At 41.5% G+C, this 25,824-nt stretch overlaps 1 protein-coding gene across 2 annotated transcripts in view; it reads left to right on the top strand.

Annotated features, from left to right (window-relative positions):
• Window positions 1–25,824, top strand: part of XDH (xanthine dehydrogenase) — a 42,859-nt gene that overhangs the window by 13,098 nt on the left and 3,937 nt on the right. For both annotated transcript variants that reach the window (XM_010022686.1, XM_010022687.1), the window contains 22 exons: window positions 706–799; window positions 1,490–1,599; window positions 5,066–5,250; window positions 5,766–5,940; window positions 6,350–6,439; window positions 7,101–7,270; window positions 9,740–9,863; window positions 10,558–10,677; window positions 12,184–12,280; window positions 14,192–14,316; window positions 15,028–15,161; window positions 16,520–16,607; window positions 17,220–17,306; window positions 18,213–18,404; window positions 18,889–19,034; window positions 19,601–19,682; window positions 20,285–20,380; window positions 21,102–21,230; window positions 22,238–22,312; window positions 23,154–23,206; window positions 24,343–24,457; window positions 25,099–25,164. In XM_010022686.1, the coding sequence (XP_010020988.1) occupies window positions 706–799; window positions 1,490–1,599; window positions 5,066–5,250; window positions 5,766–5,940; window positions 6,350–6,439; window positions 7,101–7,270; window positions 9,740–9,863; window positions 10,558–10,677; window positions 12,184–12,280; window positions 14,192–14,316; window positions 15,028–15,161; window positions 16,520–16,607; window positions 17,220–17,306; window positions 18,213–18,404; window positions 18,889–19,034; window positions 19,601–19,682; window positions 20,285–20,380; window positions 21,102–21,230; window positions 22,238–22,312; window positions 23,154–23,206; window positions 24,343–24,457; window positions 25,099–25,164 (2,553 nt within the window). The remainder of the gene's footprint in view (window positions 1–705; window positions 800–1,489; window positions 1,600–5,065; window positions 5,251–5,765; window positions 5,941–6,349; window positions 6,440–7,100; window positions 7,271–9,739; window positions 9,864–10,557; window positions 10,678–12,183; window positions 12,281–14,191; window positions 14,317–15,027; window positions 15,162–16,519; window positions 16,608–17,219; window positions 17,307–18,212; window positions 18,405–18,888; window positions 19,035–19,600; window positions 19,683–20,284; window positions 20,381–21,101; window positions 21,231–22,237; window positions 22,313–23,153; window positions 23,207–24,342; window positions 24,458–25,098; window positions 25,165–25,824) is intronic.

Genomic DNA, 25,824 nt, shown 5'->3' with positions numbered 1-25,824 from the left:
GAAAGAGAAACATGGCAGTTGTCCAGTTCTGTTATCAAAGTAAGTGGAGAAACTGTACTGAGATTTGACTAATTTAACAAGTATGTATTTAGATTGCTGAACAAACCTCAAAGCAGCAGGTGTGTAGATTTTTGCCAGCACAACTATGGTAGTCAGAGTGTTAATGCATCAGATGTGGCAAATTTTCCTTTAGCTTTAAATGGAAAGAGGAGGTGGGTTTGGTGTGTTCCAACTCCAGATACTGAAACAAAAAAGATAGGAAGCAAGCAGATGAACCAACCTACCACACATGAAATTTTGATCCACAAGATACTGTGCCATTTGTATAGCAGCCAAAAAACTTGGGTGCCTTAATATTACTGAAAAGATGCTCCATACTTTTGTGGATCTTCCCTTAATTGCAGCTATAGTGGTTGAATTTTGGTATTGTTGGGTATATGTGTTTTGAGCATATAGTAGTTGTGATGTGTTACCCAAAGACTGTTCCTAAAACTGTTAGTATTTACTGGGACAGCAATTGATTTCATGGCTTTTATGTTTTCCCACTTCATTAAAAGCCTGAAATTGCTGAGTGAACAGAAAAAATTCATCAAAGGAGAGCTAACCTGTAGTGCACTGTGTATGGAGCAATGCAGGATTACAAGATGCTGTGGCTCTATCTTCAGGTTTTTTAACACCTATCTGATGAATATATTGTAATTCTAGGCTCTTGGTGGGAATATAATGACAGCAAGCCCAATTTCTGACTTAAACCCTGTGTTAATGGCAAGTGGAAGCAAATTGACTCTGGTATCAAATGGTGAGTTAGTTACACTTCCTTGTGGCACTGAAGTGAGTGGGATACTCAACAGTCCTCTGCCATGGATTGTTATGTCAGGTCAGAACTTGAAAGTGGAAGTTAACATTGCATTTGATCCTTGTGGATTTTGCAGATAAAGATTGAAACTCTTTGGGGGGGTGTGTGTGTGTGTGGTTTGGTGTTTTTTTTTTTTTGTTTTGTTTTGTTTTGTTTGCTTTTTGTTTTGTTTTGTTTTTTGGGTTTTTTTATGTAGAAAGCCAAATGTCTTAATTTGTATTTGCTCTTAAGAAGAACTGTTTTGGAATAGGATCCCTGAAGTGGATTGTCTGATCAGTGACTTGTACTGGCTTGTATGCAGGCTAAAGAAAGGGTAAAGAGGGTTGTACACTGGGTTGTTGGGAACTGGTTCAGCTGGAGGCTCAGTTTTAATTAGATAAAGGAGGACAGAGATCTCTTCGATCTGTTCCTGTGCAAATAAAACTTTGTATGTAGGCACAAGCTACCATAGGGCCTTAAGGACCAAAGCAAATCTGAGAAAATCCTTCCTGATTTAGTGAGAGGGTGGAAAAATAAAAACTGATATTATGTCAAGAGTGATTTGTGTAGGTTGAAGGCTCTTTCACACATACTATTTCAGAGCTTCATCTGTGTTATTAATCCATCTGCCATTGATCTCTTCTTGCTCTACAGAGGGCAAAAGGACTATCACAATGGATGAGAAGTTTTTCACTGGATACAGAAAGACAATAGTTAAGCCTGAAGAAATCCTTCTCTCTGTTGAAATACCCTACAGCAAGAAGGTAAGCTTGTAAGAAAAGACTTCAATGACCATGGAGCTGAAATGCTGTTATTTGAGTGTTATTTTCAATATTAGGCACTTTTTCACTTTGAGACTGAACTCCAAATGCTTATGTGTAGTCCCAGGTGAACCAGGAAGCAAGTAAGTTATTTGGTGAAAATCTAGCAACATGCTCTGTTTGACAAGCCAGGGGAGCTGGCCTTTGTCATAAAGTATGGTAACCCCAAGAAGTTTTCTAGTGCAAGAAATATGAATTTCACTTTATTGTCTGAAGTTTTTTGAGTGCATTTATTTATAATGAAAGGTGACAAAGTGATGTTCTCAGAGGTATAAGGTCTGCTTGCAAAATATACAGCAAAGATGCTAGCAGTTCCTGAAATGAAGGCTCTGGAGGTTCCTGCTTCATTTCTGTGAACTGAAATGGGACAAAGTGTGTATGGGTAAGAGGGAAGTTCAGTTTCTGCATCCTTGCCTTGCAAGACTAAAACCAGAAGGGTTGATTATTAAAGCATTTTGGCAATGTGGATTTGCAACTTCAATGAGCCTGCAAAACTTCCTTCAACTAGAACAATGAACACTTCTGTAGCAACATGAACCATAACTGATTCAAGAGTGTTTGAGAGCTAAACCTCTCTTTTCTTCCCTTCAGGACTCAGAACATCAGACTGTAATTTTATGGCTGTGAAGGTATTTACCTTTTTAGGGCTTGAGGCTACAAGTTATAAGGTACAACAATTCACAGTGTAGTGGCTCCTCCGTTCATATGACAGTCATGTGGCAATTTCACAAGACAAACTTTTACCAGGAGGGCAATGGCTTCAACCCCATGTTATGTGCAGCTCATTGATCTGAAAAATTAAAACAACTTTTGAACTCTCTGCTTCACGGTTCCTTGGCTGATCTTCGCTCATGAACATGAAATCGGGGAGACTAAAGTTCTTCAGGGGACATCTGAAGGTGCTGGCATGTGGCAGGCAAAGTCTTCTGGAACTGTGGTTTCCACACAACTGGAAACAGGGCTGTGTCAGCACACAGATCAATTTGTTTATGTTTGTCTAAAACTGATGTTACCCCTTGCATTGATGTGACCTGTCACACCAAGGCTAAGAGTGGCCAACCCCTGGAAATAATCGGACTAAAGAAGCTTAGCAGTTTACACATTCAGTGTCACTGCAGGAGGACTGAGCTCAGGGTAGGCTTTGTCACAGAGAGGCTGTTAAAGGAGAGGAGGTGTCACCTTTTTCTTCTGCTGGTTTGTGTGCCAGGTACCTAAGATATTCAGGGAATAAAGATTTTTGAGTCCATACTCCTAAGGGGATTGCAGCTGAGCAAAGCTAGTACTTAGAAAAGGGAATGGTTCACTGGATTCAAAATCAAATATAAACAGATGCCAGAAAACTGCTTAGCTTTTTGAATGTAACAAGGCATTCCTAGAACAGGACATATCCTTTATTTAACAACCCTTTCTCTTCTGGACTAGAAAAGCATTCCTGTGTTCCAGATAATTTTCACATACGTTATGTACCCCTTGTGTTACTACTCAGTGACCATCAATTTTTCATGTTCTTTCCCTTGCATACATCTTTCTTTATCACGTTTGTCGCTGTTAATTAATTTTTATAATAGTATTCTGTGTCACACAGAAATTTACTGGTTTTCAAATAGAAAAAGCCTGACAACACAATGCCTGGATATTTCTATCCTTGTAAATAAACTACTGTTTGCTCAGTAATGCCACTATAAGCTCACAGTATCACAATTTTTGCTGAAGAGACAGAAAGCAGTCACGAAGTCTTACTTCATCCTTTAAATTTGTATCCTCCAGCCTTTATCCATTATCGATCTCTATATTCCAGGGTGCTGGTCTGAAAAAATTGACATGGAAACAATGTTTTTCTAATTGTGAATATTGCCTCTGAATCTTTTGGAGCCTGTGGATTTCTTAATGTGCTCCTACCTCGTGTAGCATCTTTTCTAAAAAGGGAGAGGGGAAACTAATCTAGGTTCCTTATATGTAGCCCTTAAGAATAAGGGTTGCCTGGTATTCCTTTGAGAATAACTGACACCTAGAAACTTTCAGTGCAATAGTTTAAAGGGGACATGCTCTGTTGTTTTGCCAAGAGGTAGAGCAGACATAGACAGCTTGATGTGATGGTTCCCTTATCTATACTCCTAGTGAAGAAAAATAGCAAGTGCCTTTTCTCCCACAGGACTCTGTACCAGGAAAACTAAGGTGTCTGGTGAGGAGTGAAGGCAAATATTGCCCTCTTGTGCAATCATTTTATTGGGAATCTTCTCTGAAGTGTGCAGTAAGAGAAGAGGCTGCTTTTTCTCCTCTTTGAAAGCTATTTGGTTTAACATTCAGAGTGGCAGAATGTCCTCACTTGGAAGGATGCTAGTGATGCTCCTCTGCTATTATCTGCTGGCTGCCCACTAATTACTTGAATTCAGGAAATGAAACACACCCTCCAGTTACATCTCCAGTAGCAAGTTCTTGATGCACAGAAGGGACTTCTTGTGAAACTGTTCTTGTTGCCAACAGAGGAGTTGTTCTTTACAGTAATAGAAGAACTGCTGTCCACTTCTGATGAGAAATAATTAATGGAACAGACTGCTGTGCTGAGCAGTCAATTGGCTAAGCTGCTACAGAAGAAACTTGGCAGAAAACTCTCCAGAAGGGCCATGTAAAGACATCGGATCTGATTCCTTTCTTAGTCTGCAGGATACCTCAACAGAAATTTGTCATAATCTGTAGGACAAGCAAGGGGAAAAACTGTCTGTACTGTGACTCCAGGGTGACATCATCACTCGGTGTATACTGGCACAGTGTTAATCTATTTACTACCACACTTCATAGGAGAACTGCTGAGTTTTGTGAGTTGCTGGTCTGCTTAAAAGAATTTTCTCAGTCTATGGAGACCAGCAGAGGATTCAGGGTAGTTACAAAGAACTGTATTTGCAGTAGCAGGTTGAAAATGTCTTTTATTAATTAGTCGGGTTTATACTAGAACTGAGACATTTGTGATTGATTTCAGTTCTTGCAGAGTTCAAAGACTTCCAAAGGGAAGGGATTTAGGATACGTGTTATACTGATTAGGCTTCCAGCTTAGCAGCTTGGGAGAAAAAAAAAGTTGCTGAAGATCTGTAAGCTTGTTTATGTACAAATATGTGTCCTGGTTCTTCCTCTCGAGACACGTACAAGCAGATCTCAGTCAGAGCTCATTTCCCACACAGTCCTAGGCTGGCTAACAAGCACTGATCTAATACGTTAGAATTAATTGTTGAATCATGTGAAAAAATACAGCACTGCATGAACAAAATGTCCTGCTTGGCCCTGCAAGATGAAACAATCAGATACAATTCCCTTGAATAACTTATCAATGTAGAGATAGGTTAATGGCTTGTCCATATTTATGCTCCAAAGCATGCCAAGGTAGAGAATAAAGAAATATTTTCCTGTCTCCTAGGGTGAATACTTCTCAGCTTTCAAGCAGGCTTCCCGTCGGGAGGATGACATTGCTATTGTGACCTGTGGGATGAGAGTCCAGTTCCAAGATGGCACTAGCCGAGTGGAGGAGATAAAACTAAGCTATGGAGGAATGGCTCCAACAACTGTCCTGGCACTAAAAACATGCCAGGAGCTTACTGGCAGGTAGGAATTTTTCTGTGATAGGCTGTCTAATGGAACAGTGCTGATTTTTACAGGAGCAGTTCAAATACCCTAAATCCTCTCTGATAGTACACACAAGGGGAAAGGGGAAGAAGTGTAGCTACACTTCTGCAGCAGTCTGTGTTTTGCATGGTGCCTTGCTTCCTCCAATACTCCTTACCCTCAGAGTTCCATGTCAGTGTCTCATTCAGAGAGCCACCTGCATGCTAAATTCACTCATCTGTTGAAATGGGCAGAAGCTAGGTGTGGGCATGACCTACAAAACTGATTTTCTTTCAAACTGGTCTGAGAAATCTGCACTCTTTAATAGCTTTGCCACGTCTGTAGAAAAGATGATGTGAGCCCAAGATGAGAGCAAGGCTTATGCATATACTATAACCAGAGATGAAACAGATGTTGCTTGAGAGCTTGCGGGGCTGCCATGTCAGTAGAGTTAGTCTGCCCTGATGATATTTAGGGCTGAGAAAGGGCTCCGTGTCACCTTTGTTCCCTTGCAGAGACTGGAATGAGAAGCTGCTGCAGGATGCCTGCCGCTTACTGGCGAGTGAGATGGATCTGTCTCCTTCTGCACCTGGGGGGATGGTGGATTTCCGACGCACGCTCACTCTCAGTTTCTTCTTCAAGTTCTACCTGACAGTACTTCAGAAACTGAGCAAGGACCACAATGGCCCTGTGAGTGCTGCTTGGGAAGATTTGGGGAAGGAGGACCTGTACATGTTGTCATGGTTGGGAAGGCATGGGAAGGGTTCAAATTCAAGCACAGTGTGCCTGATCACGAGCTCCATGTTGCAATACTTGCTAGAGCTACTCCTTACCTGCATGACAGTGACAAGTGTATCTTCCCACTTGCTTCCTTGTGGCATCCCCACCTTGCCGTGAAAGGATGCTGTTCTTGTTACATTACAACTGCTGTGAGTCTGTTGCTATTCTTTGCACACATCCTGAGCCGTGTTTGCCTTTCACTCAGTAAAAGATGAATTATCTTCACTGGAAGGTGGAAAATGGAGAATATCCTGGGCTACTGGGGAACGTGAGAAAGGCACTGACAGAGAAGATGATTGTTTTTTAATGTCTCTGGCAGAACAAACTGTGTGAGCCTGTCCCCTCGAACTACATCAGTGCTACAGAGCTGTTTCACAAAGATCCCATTGCAAATGCCCAGCTCTTCCAAGTAAGTAGCAGTACCTGCATGATGTAGACCTGAGTTTTTCCTGTAGCTCAAACTACGTTTCTTATCTTGTTGTCTCCCTGAGTATGGGCAGTATGTGAACTTACATAATGCCATTCCTGACACTTGTGTTGGGGTCTCAGGCTCTTCTTTGCTTTAGAATACAATGTTCTTTCTTCTCATTGCCTGAGACTGTTCTTGACATGTACAGCTTCATAAAAATTCTGTGGGTAGCACTGTCCTCCTGCTGCCAGCTCCGTATCCAGACTGAAATTTCCCTTCTGCTTTCCCCAGTTACAGCCTGCTTTTCTTTGCATCTCTCAGGCTTCAGATACAGGATATAATTTCTTATTTCTCCACTAATGACTGCTACTCTTCAGCTTTGAGAGCAGAAGCTAGCTTCCAAACTTGAACCTTTTGTGCAAGCTGTGACATCAAACCTTTCTCTTTCATGGTAGTTTCCAAAACCAAATCCCTTTCACTTCATTCTCTACAACCCCCTCTGTGTAGCCACTTGGTCTTGTTTACCTTCCTTTCCCCCAGCAGCAAGCCCTCATCCCATTCCCCATATCTCTGGAATGTCTCATGGTGCTTTTTGCTCTCCCTTCAATACTTCTGTCTGTGCAATCTAAGCAGTAGTAGTCAGCCATGTGTTTTACTCCAGGAAGTGCCCAGGGGACAGGCAGTCGAAGATATGGTGGGCAGGCCTTTGATGCACGTTTCAGCAGCCAAACAAGCATGTGGAGAAGCTGTTTACTGCGATGACATCCCTCACTATGAGAAAGAGCTGTATCTAACGCTGGTGACCAGCACCAAAGCCCACGCTAAGATCCTGTAAGTGTTGCTTCTGACTATCAGATGTCGGAAGCATCCAGTGCCTGGTGGTTTAGAAACACTGACCTGTCAAGTTGTGGGTGAAGGGAACGTTTTTGCAGCAGAGGGAACTCCAGTTCATTGCACACTGCTATGTGGACGTGAGCTGTATGTGTTACAGCTGCCTTGCAAGTCCTAGTCAGTGAGAATATGAGGGAATTAACACCAAGCTCAGATCTTTGCTAAAGCACAAAGCCCTCACCACTAGGCAACCTTGCATGTTGCATCTCTTGTACTCAAGCATGAAGGATTAAATAGGAGCAGGGTAGGAGAGCACCACAGTGAGTCATTTTATCACTAACCAGAACATGCAGCTTGAACATGCTTTTTCCTATCTGCCTAAAAATTTAGGTTGTAACATGCAAATCTGCCACAGCACTCCTGCTGGTGAGTCTTCTGGTTTTTGCCTTGCACGGTGCTTGCTTGTACTGGCTATGATCAAGCTCTCTGCATAACAGCCCTATGTGCGTTTCAATTATTAGATGTAGATATGTAAGCAAGGTGGACAGGTCAGTGTTTGGAAGTGTAGATGACTTTGAAAACATCTTGTCCATGCAGGGCATGACTTATGCATAATTTGTAGCAATAGTGACTAACCAACCCTAAACCATCTACGCTGGCAGGTAATGCCATCTGCATTCTTGTATGAGTTGTAATGCTGTTATATTGTGGGACTTGCTGCCCCCCACAATCCGTAATTAAGGTATGTCTGCCCTCAACTGCTTTGATGTGGGACACTCCATGTTGTATTGCTTCATGTCATCCTCAATAGCCTTGTGATGTTGCTAATTCCTTAAGCAATACTTCCTGCCTATTTAGGCTTCCTGTCCAGAGGTTTCCCACAGTGGTCTAACATGGGACGGACAGCATGATGGTCATGGATGCACAGATGTAGTAGTCAGCTCTTAGATTATGAAAGAAATTGCTCAGTCATCATAGTTACATCTTGGGTGTTGCAATGCAGTCATTGATGAGTGCTGCAAATGCATAAGCATTGTTATTACTACCAGTGCAGATGGGGCAATAGGGAAAGCATCGCATATATGCCTGTGACCACAACGTGCACTATTTTCTACCACACATTCTCTTGCATTTCCATTGCACATTGATATTTCAAGCTGTGAGGCTGTGTGGTTCTCTAGAGGAAGAAGGAGCATATTCTATCAGGTGACAGAATTATCTCAGCCTATGGTTTTGAGGGTCAAAATACTGGTCTGTAAACTTCTACTTCACCTGACTTACATTTTGACCACTGAATGTAAATTTGAAATCATCTGCCTCTGTATTTCTAACTGAGGGAAACTGTCAGGGGATTGTTTCTAAGGCATTACTGCAGAAGCACGGGAAAGTGAACTTTCCAAAGAAACATAGCACTGTCTTCAGTTCCTGTGTCAGACTTCATGTGGGAAAGTTCATTCACACATTTAATGTCTCCTTAGAAAAGTCTGTAGTTCGCTGAGATGTATAAACAGCTACTTCCAGGCACAGGTTTTTTGGGAGTTTCAGGAATCTAAACAAGCATGCAGAACAAATGGCAGCAATTTACAGAAGACAGTAAATCATTCAGTTAACAGCAAAAAAGCCACAGCTTTTCTATTTGCAATAGGTTCCTTGTAAAGCAAGCCAATTACATAGCCAGTGTGCAAAATACTGCACAAGGAGCTTGATAGTCTTTTGTAATAGATTTTTTTATGTGCTCCATATAAAAATTAAATGATATTGCACTTTTCTAGTTACTTTCTATCCTGCTTGTCATTTAGTTTTAAATCTGTATATGATTGAAGCAGACAAGCATTTTGGTTGCCTACCTCTCTTGCTGATTACCGAAGAAAGCCTTTGATGATGTTTTTTGCTTTTGGAGCATCATTTCTTTTGCATCCTTTTAAATGCCCATTAGCTTCCTTTTGATTGATACTCAATAACTTCTTCCTGACTTACAGGCACATTTTTATCTAGAAGTGAACCCATGGTAGATGGTTTTATTGTCTGCAGTAAAAATTAATGTTTATGAAACAGACAGGGAGGAATCTTGTCTTCACAGAATCATGGCAGCTAAGACGACAGCGGAGATATACCATCGCTAACACCAGTCTGTCTTTGGCAAAGGGTGTCAAGGGATCTGTAGTACATGTGGTGACTGGATCAAATTCAAATAGGTCTTAGGGAAAAAGATGTATGATACAGTATTGTCCAACGCAGCAGACTGATGATAAGGCTCAGTTGGGATTCAAATTATCATATAGATTGCAAATTATTTTAGTCTAATGCATTGTCCTTTCTACCTTGGTTCATACGATATTCATGTGATGAATTTCTTCTCTCTTGCATAGCCAGGGTATCAAGCCTGAAAATGTATTGGTATTTCATGAGTGCTGACAAAAAGGAAAAATGAGAAATAATAACACTGCCTCTCCTCCTTTCTTTCTTCAGTTCCATAGATGCATCTGAAGCCCAGAGTGTTCCTGGGTTTGTGTGTTTTGTTTCCGCCAAAGATGTTCCTGGCAGTAACATCACTGGCATTGCTAATGATGAGACTGTCTTTGCTGAGGATGTGGTATGTGGTTAAAAATAACCTTTTTCAATCACTGCTCAGATGATAAGGTTTCTTATATTGTCCAGTGAAGTCCTCTACTTTATACAGAGATAAATCCAAGCTGTACTGGATCAGTAGAAATCTTGGTGCCGAGTTCAATAAGGCCTTATTCCCTTTGCCCCATGCCCCTCTTCTCTGTGTTATCATAGAATCACAGAAAGGTTTGGATTGGAAAGGACCTTAAAGATCATAGAGTTCCAACCCCCCTGAACAGTGCCAGGGATGGGGCAGCCACAGGTTCTCTGGGCAACCTGTGCCAGGGCCTCACCACTCTCATAGTGGAGAACCTCTTCCTAATGTCTTATCTAAACCTCCCCTCTGTCAGTTTAAAGCCATTCTCCCTTGTCCTATCACTGTGTGACTCCAGATTTCCTGTAGGCCCCGTTTAGGTACTGGAAGACTGCTATGTCTCCCTGGAGCCTTCTCTTATCTGTCCTATTGTCCTCTGGGCTGCAGGCCACTGGGACAGGCTCACTCACTCAGCCACCGTCCAAAGTTGTTTGAGATCACTTTCCGTTGGCTGGTTTTAAATAAACTGGACTGAACAAAGAGCTGCAAAAACTGCATAAAAGGAATAGATGGAGATAATTATCATGAGCCTCTTGGTTACTGCATATAGACACCAAATGATGGTGCGTCCTAATCTTGCCTGTAGGTCACTTGTGTTGGTCATATCATCGGTGCGGTTCTTGCAGACACACAAGAACATTCCAGAAGAGCAGCTAAAGCTGTGAAGATTAAGTATGAAGAGCTCAAACCTATTGTCACAATTCAGGTAAGATGGCTCAGATCTGATTTCTGCAGTTAGTTAGCTTGAGACCCCCTCATGTCTAGTTAACTTCTATTCTCACTCCTGGTAATTAAGCCACATATTTTGTTAGTCTTTGTGGGTACAGCAGAATATGGATAGAAGGAATAATTTGTATATTTAAATATAAAGAGGACATACCTTTGATGTGGTACTGGATTACATTAATTTGTTCTGTGTTATTTGAATCTAAGCCAAATAAGATATATTGTGCTCAGCACAGATTTGTTTAAATTAACAAGGCTCCTGTCAGTTACATTCTCCCCCAATGTGCTTGCTTTCAGTATTCTCTAGCCTGACCCTGCTGGCTCCATTGATGTTCATTCATTCTTCATTCCCTGGTTTATAACACTCAATAATAGGGTATGAGGATGTTTCTCCTAGCTCTGTCACTGCACTGCTTCTCTGAGATTTCTACAGACCACTTGTCTGCTTCCTAAGCTGCTGAAATTGGTTTTCAGGAGTTCACTCACCACTGTGAACATTTCCACTGACTGTATGGACACAACCCTGAGGTGGCTTTTATCAAAGCTGAAGAAATTAGTGTCAACAATTTATGATCATTTTATGCCTTATTTTTTAACTAGAAGGCTTGTTGACAAGATTTCCTTATGTGGCAGTAAAAGCAGATGATATCTAAAACAGCATTGACATCTAGAAATGAGGAAGAAATGTATGAAGCCATTCTTATTGGGGAGAAATTAGAACCATGGGATTCTAATTGGTATTTTTAGTGGTTACCATTTCATACCTTGTATTTTGTAATGTGAATTGTATTCATGCAAATACAAAGAGTCTGTTCATTGTCTAGTGCAGACGTTGGTACTGTCATCTGTGGACAGAGGTTTTGGTTTGTATGATTTATGGGTTCACAGACAATGTGTGAGAACTTTTCTGAGGCTTTTAGCTGTTTATTCAACCAGGGAAGGCGGAGTAGAGCCAAAACTGTGCTGAGTTTTTGTTGTCGTTTGATCATTCTGAGGAATTTTGTTTTTCAATCACGGAAAGCTTCAGTATTGGCAAAGGTGAAATGTGTTTATAAGACTTCCCCAAGGAAGATTATTGTATATTAGCTCAGAAGTGAACTATTTTTGCAGAAGTTCTCATCCTGTCTGAGAGGTTTTGGCTTTCTCCCTTTTGTTTCCTTTTCCTTTTTCCCCTATTCTTGTCCACAGACTGTATTTAAGTTGTAAGTCATAGCTCTGGTGGCTACAGACCTTGAGGGTTCTTGGGTCTGTAATGTAAAATGGGGTCACAAGGAGCAATCTAAGACTTTCCAATTCTGGTGTTTATTGTGAAATTGCTGGATTGCCCAAAATGATTATGTACTGCTTTAAGTCTCTTGACTATCACCATAGTTAGTATCTGATGAGTTATTGTGCTTTTTATCTTGGATATTTATTCTTCAGTCAGAGGAAGTTTTGTTTTCACTCAGCTTCCACAAAAATTTCATTGTGTCATTATGTTTCCTAGGAAGCTATTGAGAAACAATCCTTTCTTAAGGCTATAAAGAGGATTAAAAAGGGAGATGTGAAGAAAGGATTTGAAGAATCTGATCACATTTTGGAAGGTGAGAATAAGCATTAAGGCTTCTTTTAAAATAGGGTAATTTTTGACAAAAGAGGTGAAGAATCATCCTCCTTTTTATGCGTTTGATACTGAACTCATGCAAGTAAGGCTTGCAAGGCTAGACTGATTTTGTATTAAGTTTCAAATAACTGTTTGTGTACAAATAGCTTGTGAAAGACTTAGTTTCAATTTCAAACGAACTTCAATGCTTCCAGCTGTGCCCCTGTAAACACTCTCTTCCAATGTAAAGACACATCTTCAGCAAATATTCTACAAAGTGAGTTTTTTTCCTCTCTGAAACTTACTCATGTAGGAGCTTTTCCCTTGTTGAGGCATAGTCTGATCTGAATCTTATAGACGGTCAATTTCCTTTAATCTGGTACCACTCTATCTCATGAAAATGAGATGTACATGTGTCTGAAAACCTAATCCACTAACGCTGGTGGCTGTAGGAATCATGAAGAACTTGCCACTGCCCTGTAATGCTTTCTTAACATTGATATTTGGTTTGTCTTTGAGGGTGGGGGTTTTTTTGTTGTGCTTCATGGTTTCATTCCATTGGAGTCTGCCAAGCAGGTTGTAGAGACATGGGTAAATGTAGCCATTATCAACAACTGGCTCTATGAGTTAGGAGAGGAGAGTGCCAGAGCTGTGATCTGGGACTACTCTGTCAGACTCCTGCCGTTGCTTGGTGTATATATCACTGATCAATAGCTCCTAAGAGGAAGCCCTTAGGAGAGCTATGTGTTTTTCAATAAGAGGGTGATGTACTCCTCTTACAGATCCAAGAGGGAAGTTAAATCAGTTACAGACACAAAGCCTGGTGTGAAGGGAGTATTCTTGAAGATCATGGAGAAGCATCCCACCTTACCTTCCCATGGGGGAAAAGGGGAGTTGTTTAACTGAAACACTCATTTCCAGCTCTATCACTTGTTGTATTTTGGTATGCATTGCTGAGACCTTCCTCTGCAGTCAACAATTGGTGCTGGCATTTGAAAAGTGTCATAAGCTATTGTTAACTGTTTCTTATAGTCTACTATACCATACAAAATGAAAATGCTGTGCCAGGCAAGGCAGAAATTGTTCTGAGCTAGAAGAATAGGTTATTTAAAAGGCTGCAACATTGTGTGAATGCCAGGCCAACCCCCTTGAGGAGACAAGAGAAGGAACCCTGCTGTGTACCAGAGTAGGCATTGTCTCACACAAACGTGCATTTCTTACTGATGTACCTAATGAAGGCAGCTATTTTGTTGCTGCTGAATTTAATAAAAGGGAGAGAGGAACAGCTTTTTGAGAACTGCTCTGAATATTAATTTTCATGGCAGCTGAATAGACCAGGGTCATGGCTGAGAAAGGAGGTTGATTCTGACATTTAGAGTGTCTAACATGACTGGAAATTGTACCCTCAGCACTGCCAGGTAAAATGTCCTGGGAAAGAGCCACATGCAGTGACAGAGAGTTGATTCCCAGTTAGATCATCCTAAGGCATTTTGGACTTCTATTTTTGTTCCCCTCTTTCAAAGTCTGTAAGCTTGGATTTGGCCTGCTCAGCTAGTTGATTTATTTTTATCCTTCATCTCAGAGGTGTTATCAGTGCAGTCTGAAAGGCACCGAATGCTGGGTCAATGGCTTGGAGTGCAGGCTTTTTTCTGCAACACCAGTCACTTGTTTTAGACTGAAAATTTCTAGGAAGTGTGTGTGTAGTGTCTGGTTGGGGTTTCTTTTTTTTTCCTCTTTGCTTTTTTAATGTCAAACCAAAAGTTTCAGTTTTGGAGTTCGGGATATCCAGTGCTGAGTAGTGCAAAGGATTGTCATTTAACACATGCCTAAAGCTTGCAGACAGCACATGATGGGAGACAACTTATAACACTAGAGACACCCTATCCTTGGGGCTTTTCTTTTCGTTTTCTAGGAGAGATGTACCTTGGTGGGCAGGAGCATTTCTACCTGGAAACTCATGCTACTCTGGCTGTGCCAAAGGGGGAAGATGGTGAAATGGAACTCTTTGTGTCAACCCAAAACCTCATGAAGACACAGGTACTGTCTCATTGGCCTGCTACCTAAAAGGCCTTTGTTTCTCAATTTTGGACTAGATAAATGTTTTTTGTAGTTGGTCCTATGTTGTCTTGAATAAATGAAACCACATATGCTTAAAGTCAGGTATGGGATCTAAAGTCCACATCCATTCTACTGATGTCCTCAATCTGCTTCAAGATGACAGGTATGTTTGTGTTGGCAGCACATCTTAGTTGCCAGGGATTAGATGCTTAAACCTTTCTGGAGAGAGTGCCAGCTGGTCAGTAGGCATGGCTGTTGAATGACATGTCAGGAAGAGAGGTGGTGTAAATGCTGACTATATGTCCCAACTCTGCCATCTTGTGAGATAAGCTGCTGGCACTGTGGGGTGGCATTGGCCTGTCTACTGACTCACCAAGACTGTCCAAAGGTTTCATAGTAGAGCGAGGAGAATGAGCTAAATGAGACCTATGTCTTGGGTAACCTCATCTCATGTCAGTCTCTTCCTGAATTGGGTGCTGTCTGCTGAAGCACTGTGTGTCTTCCCATCTCAGGATGAAATACTGGGCTTATTGGTTCCAATTACATTGAATCTAATTGCAGGACCAATAGGACTTGCAGTATAACAGAGTATTTGCACTGTTGCAGTGGTTGCAGAAAGACAAGGTGTTAGTATCAAGTTCGTAACACCAGCTCAGCTCCGTATATGTTCTCCTGTTCTGTGTTCTTTAGGAGTTTGCTGCCAATGCACTGGGAGTCCCTTCAAATCGGATTGTGGTGCGAGTGAAAAGAATGGGAGGAGGATTTGGAGGAAAAGAGACGAGGAATTCTATTTTGACAACTGCAGTGGCTGTTGCAGCCTTCAAGTAAGTTTGGGTGTGGGGAACAGGGCTTTTTCCTTTCGGACTGTGCCAGCCTGCCTCTTTCTGGAGCACTCTTTGCACTGGTGCATATCAAGATTCTTCATGTCTTGTTACTGTACTTCTTATAGCAAGCCTAGGACTTCCCAAAGGAAGTGTCTAATAGGCTTTTAACTGGTAGGAGGAATTGAGCCTGCTCAGAGGGGTGAAGCTTATGTGGGAATATCAGCTTTTAGTATAAAACAGGGAAAACCCCCTTGCTGTGATGTTCCTTTGGAGCGCTCTGAAAGCTCTTATATCTCAAATTATCTGCCTCTCCACTTCACCCCAAACCCTTTCAAAATCCAGCATTAGCCATGCTTATTGTTTTGTCTATACAGAGGTATGAGAGTCTCTTCCTTGCTTAAAACTCTAATACACCAGCATTGCACTGCTGTTTCTCTGCTCTTCTGCAAACTCTCAAAGAGGATTTTTCCCTAGGAAGGGTGGCAGGCTGCTAAACAGAAATCCATACTTTTCAAACCCCTGAAAGCTCAGGGAATGAACCTAGACTCTAACCACTTGTGAAACATTCATTGGAAATGTGGTTCTGGTTTCTGGAGTTTTGGTGTTTGCACATACTGCAAGTTTCTGTGGCTCTGAGTAACATAGACCTTCCCAATGCTGCCCTTGAAGGTGAGGAGGCATCCTGCTGGCTATGCTAGGTGGATCTTTCAATGCACCAGCAATTTGATAAAATAGAAGAAAACAGCCAAAAAGAAGCCCCTGTCCTTAAATAGCTTTATTTTTCCTATTCTGAGCAAACCACCTGCTTTCTCTAATTAATCAGATACATGTGCATTTTTTCTTTCCTTTATCTCTGCAAGCCAAATCACTGTTTTATCTTCCAGAGGTTATGAAATAACATCTATGGCATTCCTTAGATATTTTTGCAACCTGAAGATAGGCACTGGAAAGAATTGTTAGCAAATGAAGAGCAACTCCTCTTAGCATTAGTATGTAGTTCATACGGCATTCTCTCTTGCAAAGCCAAGAGTGCCTTGAGAAATAGTCTGGAAAACAGTGATTGCTCAGTTATTAGTATCTCTCTCTGCAAGAAACTATCCTTTTTAATGTAAGAGTCTCTGCAAGAGTTTTCACAAACTTGTTCCAGCTTCTAAGATTTGGGTTTGTTTTTTTTTTTTTACTTTTTTACCCAATCTTGCCATTTTCTTAAGAGGAAGATCTATGAACCAAGCTTTTTACCCTTAACTCCTCATTGCCACTCCAGAAAGACAATGCTTACTAAAAAGAGAAGAGTCTTCTTCTGTAGGAACTGCATTGTGTGCTTTGGGCTTTGCCTGATAAATAATATCCTTTAACAGAACTGGCCGCCCAGTAAGGTGCATGCTGGATCGAGATGAGGACATGCTGCTAAGTGGTGGGAGACATCCCTTCCTGGGCAGGTACAAGGTATGCATATATATGAAATGAATGCATGGTGGCCCAGTGTTATCACCTGAAACATCAGAGTAGTAAGATACTGTGGAAAAAAAATGCTGCTCTGGCTGTTTCACTGCTGATCTCCCTGCTGGAAATGGATCAGGTCAGCTGGATTATAACATTTTCCCAGTTGAAGTCCTCCAGACATTCATCTGGCTCGGATTGTTCACTTTGTGTGATCTCGGCATCAACACTTCCCTCTTCCTTGCAACCAAGACTTCGCCCCTGTTGACAATCACATTGCTCTTAGATGCTTCCCCATTTGTTTACAGTATGGTCCTACTGTTTGTTTTGTTGACTTTCTTTCCTCTTCAATACCCATCCAAATGCTTTTCAAAGTAAAAGCCTGATAAGGAATGTGTGGCTGAGGCAAGTGGCCATCACTTATTTTAGAAGAGTTCTCTGAAGCAAGATTAAGATGCATAAGTGGACCCTTTACTGGGAAGCTTCCTCAGTTGCTGCCTGTGCTGCTGCAGAGGACAGTCAGCCTTTTGCCTGTGTGAGGTCCATTCAGTTTGTGGTGGGAAGCACAAACCAGAACATTGTGTAGAAAACCAGTTACTGAGGAGACTCTTTTGACAGGTTGGCTTCATGAAGAATGGGAAAGTCAAGAGTCTGGAGGTGTCATACTACAGCAATGGGGGCAACTCTGTAGACCTCTCTTATGGTGTAAGTAAAACTTTCAGGTGGCTTCAGAGAGTTATTGTCTGCAGCACTGCTCATACATCCTGCTCTCTGATGTGACTGAAAGCAGTCCTTGGTGGGTATTTGCAGCTTTTAGACCTGCTCTTGAGCCAACTGACCTGCCCTGGCATGTGCCACATAATTCTTATTGATGCTGAAATAACTTGGATAAGGCAAAAGGGTCAAGAAAGTTTGCTTTACATTACAGAGGGCTGTGGTGGGGAACTTGTTGCACAACATAAGATGACTGATAGTTCCTCAGCTTTGAGGAAAGCTTGTTCTTTGGAATAAGAAACATCCAAGTCAACAGGCTACTCAGGTCAGAGTGCCTAAATCAACAAACTTAAGGACTGGCTAAAACTAACATTAGCTTCACAAGCACTAAGGGCAAGAATGGGGCTGAGTTCTGAGTTTGTCTTTAAGAACTTTTTCTGCTGCTGAGTAAAAAAAAACTCTCCTTTTTTTTGTTACATGAGTAACCAACTGAATAGCCTAGTGTCAATCATGTTTATTCTAGCTCCCTTTCCTCTTTTCTGGTTCTTCCAGTTGGGTAATGGTATTTAGTAGCAGTTTAGATCAGCACAAGACCACGGCCAACAAAGGAATTTGAAGCTCAATCTGTCCCACGCTCATAATTGTCAACAGCAGAGAAGTGTGCTTATTGTCCTTCAGGAGGATACCACTTGCCACTCCATTGCAAATGGGACAGAGTACTGCTTGCACCTCAGTGCTCATCCAGCTGTGTTGACTGCGGAACTGCAGGGTGCAAGAGAAAGTGCCAGTTGCTGTACATTAGCTTCAGAGCTTTCCAGCCTGGCTTTAGCAGCTAATGAGAAGTCTGACATGTGATTCATGTAGCTTGTGTCCACCCCCATTCCTTCTCTTCACCAGGTTATGGACAGAGCCCTGTTACATTTGGATAACTCCTACAACATCCCCAATGTCAGCAGCGTGGGCATTATTTGCAAGACCAACTTGCCTTCCAACACAGCCTTCCGTGGCTTTGGAGGGCCTCAAGGAATGATGATTGCTGAGTGCTGGATGAGTGACCTTGCTCGGAAGTGTGGCCTGCCACCTGAGGAGGTACAGATCCACTGACACATTTCAGGGTGGTGAGGCCTTTGAACAAGCTCTGAGAAACTGACAAACCACAGAAGCTTATTAAGGATAAGAGCTTTCGCTTCATTCTTGCTAAGCACTTAGGATATCAAACTTTCTGTATGCCAGCCACATTACATTATGGCTTATCTTCTTCATTACATTCCCCCAGCAGCCTCAACTGGGGAACACCCTCTTTAAGGAAGATATATTTTAAAATGCCCAAAGGCACTAGGTACTTTAACTTACTAACAATGTGCGTAAGTTCCAGTCTCTCTTAAAAATTTCCAGCCTTAATGTCTTAGTCCCCATTTCCCCATAAACAATATATATGTCTGTTAATTTTATTGTAATGTAGAGTGAGCAGAGGACTAAAACTAGGAACCAACATGTTTTTTACGTTTTCCATTAGGAAAACCTAATCTGAAGCATTAAACTTGACATGTCCTTTACGCCTCTCTTTGGGAAGGTGCGGAAGCTCAATCTTTATCATGAAGGAGACCTGACTCATTTTAACCAAAAGCTGGAGGGATTTACACTACGAAGGTGCTGGGATGAATGTTTGTCAAGCTCTAGCTATCATGCCAGGAAGAAACTAATTGAAGAATTCAACAAGTAGGTGTTCTGGAGCTGACTTGTTACCTGTTGCCTATCACCTATTGAAGTTCTCTTAGCAGCTTGAGTGATATGAGTCAGACCTTGTATTTATAGAGTGACTTTAAAAATGTCTCTTTCTGAAACTCCTTTATGCTCACTGTGGAAGAAACTTCTTAAGCTTGTAGCTTAAATAAGGCAGGATTTGACCTACCATAACCTGATTTTGTAAGTGAAACGTGGTAAAGGAGAAGAGGTCTGTTAAGGCTTTTCAAATGGCTATTAAGGCATTTTGTTTAGGCTTTCCACTGCCTTACAGTCTTTTTTAGTTGGCAGTTTAGTAACTGACTAGTTAATAGTCCAGACAATTGCTTCTATAGTGCCTGGAGGAGCATCTTCAGTTCAGATTTCTTCTTGCTAGAACCCATAAACAAAGCCAATCTTTCATAAAAACTACCGATTAACTCAGTCTATATTGCATTCCGGTGCTTTATTTCTGCTTTGATAACTAAGCTGTCAGAGGGAACCGTAGTATTGAGTTGCAATGAAAGCCTCATGAGTATACAAATAACATTCTTTCCCTGCAGGCAGAACCGCTGGAAGAAGAGAGGGATGTGCATCATTCCTACCAAATTTGGCATCAGTTTCACTATCCCGTTTCTGAACCAGGTCTGTAAGTGTCATTCATCTTTTCAGTAGAGAAGCTAGATTTACACTGCCAACTGAGGACCAGGCCCTCTATTTGTACCAAATTGGAGCTTTTCTGAGTAGTAGTAAATTAGTCAAGAAAAGAGCATATGTTTTGCAAACCAAAAAGAGCAACACAACAGTTACCAGTTTATATTGACCATAAGACACCATGGTGCAGCTATGTTTCCATGGTGTTGTGTTATGTTAGTTTCCCTGCCTATTCCTTCTTCTCAATAGTCAAAACACTGTTCCTATGTTTGACCTGACTTGACAGATTCTCAATGGTGTTAGCAAGTTCAGGTGAAAGGTGCATCTCTGTTTCACAGGGACAGGCTAGGGTTACTTCACCTGCTTTCTGAGCTGAAAATACTGACTGAGGTTTATTGTGTCACTGGAACTGCTAGTGAGTTGGTGAGACTAACCCAAACTCACTTCAAGTGTAAACTAACGGCTTTAATTACACCGATGAACAGCATTGGTCTAGTTCCAAATCAATTCTCTCTGTAGTTTGTAACTGAAATACTGCTAAGTACTTCACTAGTTCATTTATGATGACTCTTGGATTACTGTTCCCTTTATAGGCTGGAGCTCTGGTCCATGTGTATACAGATGGCTCTGTGTTACTTACTCATGGGGGTACTGAGATGGGTCAAGGACTTCACACCAAAATGATTCAGGTAATAATGAGTTTGGACTTAATCAAATGAGACATCTTTATAGGAAAATTACACTCACTCTACAGTATTGCCTCAGACAGCTTGCTGTTTCCTCTATGTGCCTGCATAGGGTAGCAAACCATGACTAATTCCTCTTCGTTGTTTCAGCAGCAGTGCTAGATTTCCAGAGTATTATCACAATCGAGTATGAGAATTAGGTGGTTCATCATCCGAACTGTTTATGTGGATAATGCAGGTTATGCTTAAAATCTAACTTCTCTAGCAATTTCATTTCTTCCCATGAAACTACAGTTTACGTATATTTTATGCAAATATTAGTTGTATTGCAAACATACTTATCTGCATATACTAATGCCTTTGTAGTTAAAAAGGCCTAAGAGAGCAATATTGCTTTGGCAGGGAAATGAAAGGGGAATCTAGTAGAGCTCTTTATCCTCTGATTCTCACAACTGTTGAGAGAAGAATTTAGTCTCACAGTAGTGAATAGAATGTGTCTCATTGTGGCAAAAGTGCATGTGTATGTGCTCACACACATTCATTCTGTGAAGGATAAACTTAATGTTCTGGCTAGTGCTCAGTCACTGAATCAACTGAGGCTTCAGGGAAAATGAGGTTTAGGACAGAAGAGGGTAGAGGTTGCAGTGCTAGCAGTGTAAGCAATGAATGATAATGCTCATGTATAAGAAGAGCTGTTTACCCATTGTTTACCTTTCCTTTGCAGGTTGCTAGCAGGTCACTGGGAATCCCCACCTCCAAAATTTACATCAGTGAGACCAGCACAAACACTGTCCCAAATACTTCCCCGACAGCTGCATCTGTCAGCGCGGACATCAATGGGATGGCTGTCCACGTATGGAAACTGAGTGATTTGAACTAATGGGTTATAACCTAGGACCACAGAACATGAAAGTCTGATGCATATTTATCTGTTGCTTAAGGAAAACATAACCATTAAAAGGCAATTCCAGGCTAAGGATACTTCATAACTTTTTCACCTGCTAAAACTACCAGCAGTGTCAGATGATGAATTGTTGCTTGAAACACTCCTTCAGTTCCTTTGTAGATCTAAAATGGAGTGTTTGTGATTACTCAAATGAACAGAAGAAAACATCCATTTAAATAGCTGGCTTCTTAGTAATTAATGCAGCCTTAACTATAACAAATATATTGTGCTACAAATATTGGTAACAGATGGTTTGTGGGCTGTGCTCCAGAATCAAAGACCTCTAAATGTTGATACACTCAGAGCAAACATCCTTCTGTAGCAATGGTGTAGTCATGCTTCTCTCTGACATGCTGGAGTTACCAATGCGTATATTTGCAGGGTATGTGACTTTTTCCATTAAGAAGAGGAATTTAGTACTGATCATTCTCAGGTTTAAAGAAAAGGGGAAGCATAACCTGCAAAGTGAAATAATCAGGTTGTTTTTATTCTCTGCACAGCTTGTCTGAGTGTGTTGAATTTTGGCAAGAATATTATACATTTTTTCAGTGTTACAGGATCATCTTGCTAGATATGCTAAGGTGTCCTGCTATGACTTGGTACAGATAAAGTTACTGTATAAATGGGTGGACTTCTGATATTTTGTGTCATGATCCTAAATATTCTGTGCTGAATTTGCGATCCCCTTCTTCTATCAGCATAGTCAATCTGCTTTAAAGTCATTTTCAGTCAATGTTTCTTCCTACAAAGCAAGATATCTGTTAGTGAACTTTGTTCCTTTTCATGATAGGCGTAAATCCTAAAGGCAGTTTTGATTTAACCAGGAAGTTCTTTGAGACTCTTATAAGGCTCTTCGTGCTATAAGCTGACTTTTTATATCTAAAAGTATTGCTTCTCCCTCTCTTTGTTTCCAGAATGCGTGTCAGACTATCTTAAAAAGACTTGAGCCAATCAAACAGTCTAATCCCAAAGGATCCTGGGAAGACTGGGTAAGCTGCTTGTGTCTGTCATGAGACAAGTGGGCATTGTCAGAGGTTGTTTTAGTTGGCAGACCCTGTGTGCAGGTATATCCTCCAGCCTTCTGCTAGCAAAGATGTGTGCAAAGACAGTGAGAGAGAAACCTGGCAAGGGAAGTAACCAACACTTGCAAGAGGTCATCTCCAAAACATCAGTTATTACTTTAATACTGAGATTTCTCCAGATCCTGGTGCCTGCCCATGACAAACTCAACCAAATAGAAGTCTTGAGTGGTTGCATATATCTTTCTAGTCAGGCTACAGTCTTGGGCAGGAAGAAACCTTATTTGTAATGAAGGGATTCTGTGACAAAGATGACTTTTTGTGAGCTGCTGTCCACCTCCTGTAGCGTTCCTTAGCTGCAATACCTCTGTACCCTCAATAATAAGAGATTGGTGTGCTTTAAGGCTCTCAGGCCATTTTCAGATCCAAGCTCTTCTCTTCAAGCGAGGAGCTCTGACTTTGTGATTTGCAAGTCAGAGTAGGATTTCCCCTGGCCTCTTTGAAGTCAAGATGACTGTTCGTTTAACCTTTGCCTCTGAGGCTGAAGGTCTAACCTGTAGCTGAGAGCTGCACAAACAAGAGCAAGACTTATCCCTGCCAATGGGCAAGTTCTGCCCTTGGTAGCTGCTGACAGGGCTATCTGGGGAAGCAGCTGCATCATGATGTTTTCCTTAGCACTGCTGATGCTGGGTAGCATGAAAGCTGTGTGTCACTGGACACCTTCTATCCATGCTCTCCTGGAAATGTTCGGGGTAGCTGTTTTGCAGTGGTTGGACAATTGCTGTTTTCAAACTCTTGTTCACTTTGCCAGATTAAGGCTGCCTATGAGAACTGTATTAGCCTGTCAGCAACGGGATTTTATAGGTGAGTGAATGTTCACACTGTAGAGGCACAGCTTTTACTTGATTGGGAAATTCTGTGAGGACTTAGAGCCCCTGTCCCTCTGGTTCTGCTCTAACTTGGGGCTGCATTCCCTTTCCTACCTAGAAATGTCAAGCTGAGGTTAATGCTTTCCTGGCTCTAGAGAATCTGTTCCTGATGGAGCACAGCTCTTGAGGCCAAGTTTAAATCTCATGTAAATCTGAAGCAGATCTAACTTCATTCTAGGTGACCTAGGTTTGAGGAGACATAAATGAAATCAGAGCTTTGCCTGGGGCTCTGCTGTATGTCAACCTCGTGGCTTAGTTTTGCACTAGAACCATCATGCAGGGGGAAAAGGAGGCAGGGGTTGTCCTTGAGGACAAAGCTGCTTATGGCAATTGGCTGGAGCAATATTCTGTCTGTTGCGGCATGATCAGATACCAGTGTTTCCAATTTCATTCTTCCACTTTAAACTGTTGCAGGATCCTGTACAGTTCTGAAATGAGGCACTTTTCTTAGCTTTACTGCTGGAGGAAACCAGAGATCCATCATCTCTGAGGCAGAGGGGTTAACATAAATAAAACTAAACACAGTGTTGGAGAGCCTATTTAGGACTAAAATACAATATGAGCTCATTTCTGTTGCATCTCTAGAATGTGTTTTCCTCTTACCCAAGTGACTGTCAGTATTTTAATAATCCAGTTTTCAGACAAAGTATAAATTGCCAGATACAAAGTTTGCCATGAACTGGGTTTAAAATCACTCCTTAGCTTAATCCAGTTTCTGGTTCAACTTGACTATGCTCTGAAATTTAATGACCTGCAAGAAATGTTCAGCTGCACTCTAAAAGCAAAAGATTTGCTACTGGCTTGGCAGGAATGAATTCGTAATAGTCATCACAAGCCCTGAGATTCATGGGAAAATAATGATGGCTAAAAGAGTTTGATAGTTTCAGTCAGGTTTTGGAATACTTGACAGAGCAGCTTTAGCAGATCTCTTGTTTACACTTTTCATTTCTGCATGGGCTTGACAGAAGGGTTGAAACAAAAGTGAATAAGGGTTTTATACATTGCAATGTGCTTGTATTCATTTTGACTGTTCATAGAATGAAATGTGGTTTTGTTTTTCTTGATATCAAGAATTCCTGACCTTGGCTACGACTTTGAGAAGAATGAAGGCAAACCATTCTGCTACTTCAGTTACGGTGTTGCTTGCTCTGAGGTTGAGATAGATTGCCTGACAGGTGACCACAAGGTGAGGGGGTCAGCAGTGAAATAGCCCTCTGTTTACGTGAAGGAAACATTCACAGGGACTTAGAACAAATACTGGGTGTCAGCCTATTCCTAGCCCTGCCATTGGTCTGGTGTGACCTTCAGTGAATTTCTTAACTCCTCTGTTCCACAGTGCAACTATCCGTAAAGTATAATAAACCAATAATTATCTACCCTGTGGGGATATTAGGAGGCTTAATGAATGATTGCAAAAGTTACTGGATTTGCTTAAGTAAGAGATAGCAGCACTGTGTTAGCACGAAAAGAACAGAAACATACTGGAATTGAGTTAATCATTAAAAATAGCACCAAAGACTTTTAGAAAGAAAGAAAAGAGTATTTCATCAGAATCTGACCTGGTTGGTTACGCTCAGGTGCAGACCACTGACGCAAGCAGCTTGGAATGAATATAAACTGGGACCATGGGTCCCTGGGGAAAACCTCAGTGAGTTCCTTTAGTTTACTTTAGGGATGAACCTCAGGTTAAAAGTCAGTTGAGCTGAGATAGATGGTTGAACACTGGCCAGGTGTGGGTAGTGGTTGGATACATTACTCCTCATACAAGACCAGGGTGTACCAGTTGCAATGTTCTGTGCTGATTTATTCTTTATTTCTGCCTTTCAGAACATTCGCACAGACATTGTTATGGATGTTGGTACCAGTCTGAACCCAGCCATAGATATAGGACAGGTAAGTGAAATAGTGTTGCTATTTCTACCATGTTAAAGTGCCCACACTACTCTCAGGCTTTTCTAGATAAGCCATTATCCCTTTCCAGGTTGTGCCTTTGCAAACAGCATTTTAGACTTGGGTATCCAGTGAGGCATATTTAGCTATGAAAACCAGTTTGACCTATACTCAACTATGCAATAGGCACAGAATTATGTAGGGAAATACCCTTTTGGGGGTTTTCGTTGCCTCAGACATGAAGACTACAGAATATTCTCCAGTTACCACCACACTGATGCTTGTCAGCATCTGCCTTGCCTAGGAAATGAATCTAGAAAGTACTAATATGATGGAATAACCTCATCCCAGGCTGTTTCTACAGTGTAGCATATGAGACTAAATCCCACTCCTATCTGTCAACATCAAGCCCACTTCTGTGCCTAAAGTGATTCTGTCCTCCACTGCTACTGTGTGGGGATCTCAATAGGAAGCTGCACTTAGCTTGCAAATTCCTTGGGCAGGGACAAGCTCACTTCCATATTTTGTGCAATAGTAACCACAGTGATACCTGTCAGCAAATAAAGGTAATAAACACGGGGTTGTTTGATATACCAGGAGATGAAATGTTAGATATTTGCATGTGCTCATCTAGCCATCTTAGCTCCCTTGGTAACTCTAGAT

The sequence above is a fragment of the Nestor notabilis genome, unplaced genomic scaffold, assembly GCF_000696875.1.
Source record: "Nestor notabilis isolate BGI_N333 unplaced genomic scaffold, ASM69687v1 scaffold9439, whole genome shotgun sequence".
NCBI lineage: Eukaryota > Metazoa > Chordata > Aves > Psittaciformes > Psittacidae > Nestor > Nestor notabilis.
The sequence above is the reverse complement of the archived record's forward strand: the minus strand, read 5'-3'. Positions and strand labels throughout refer to the sequence as shown.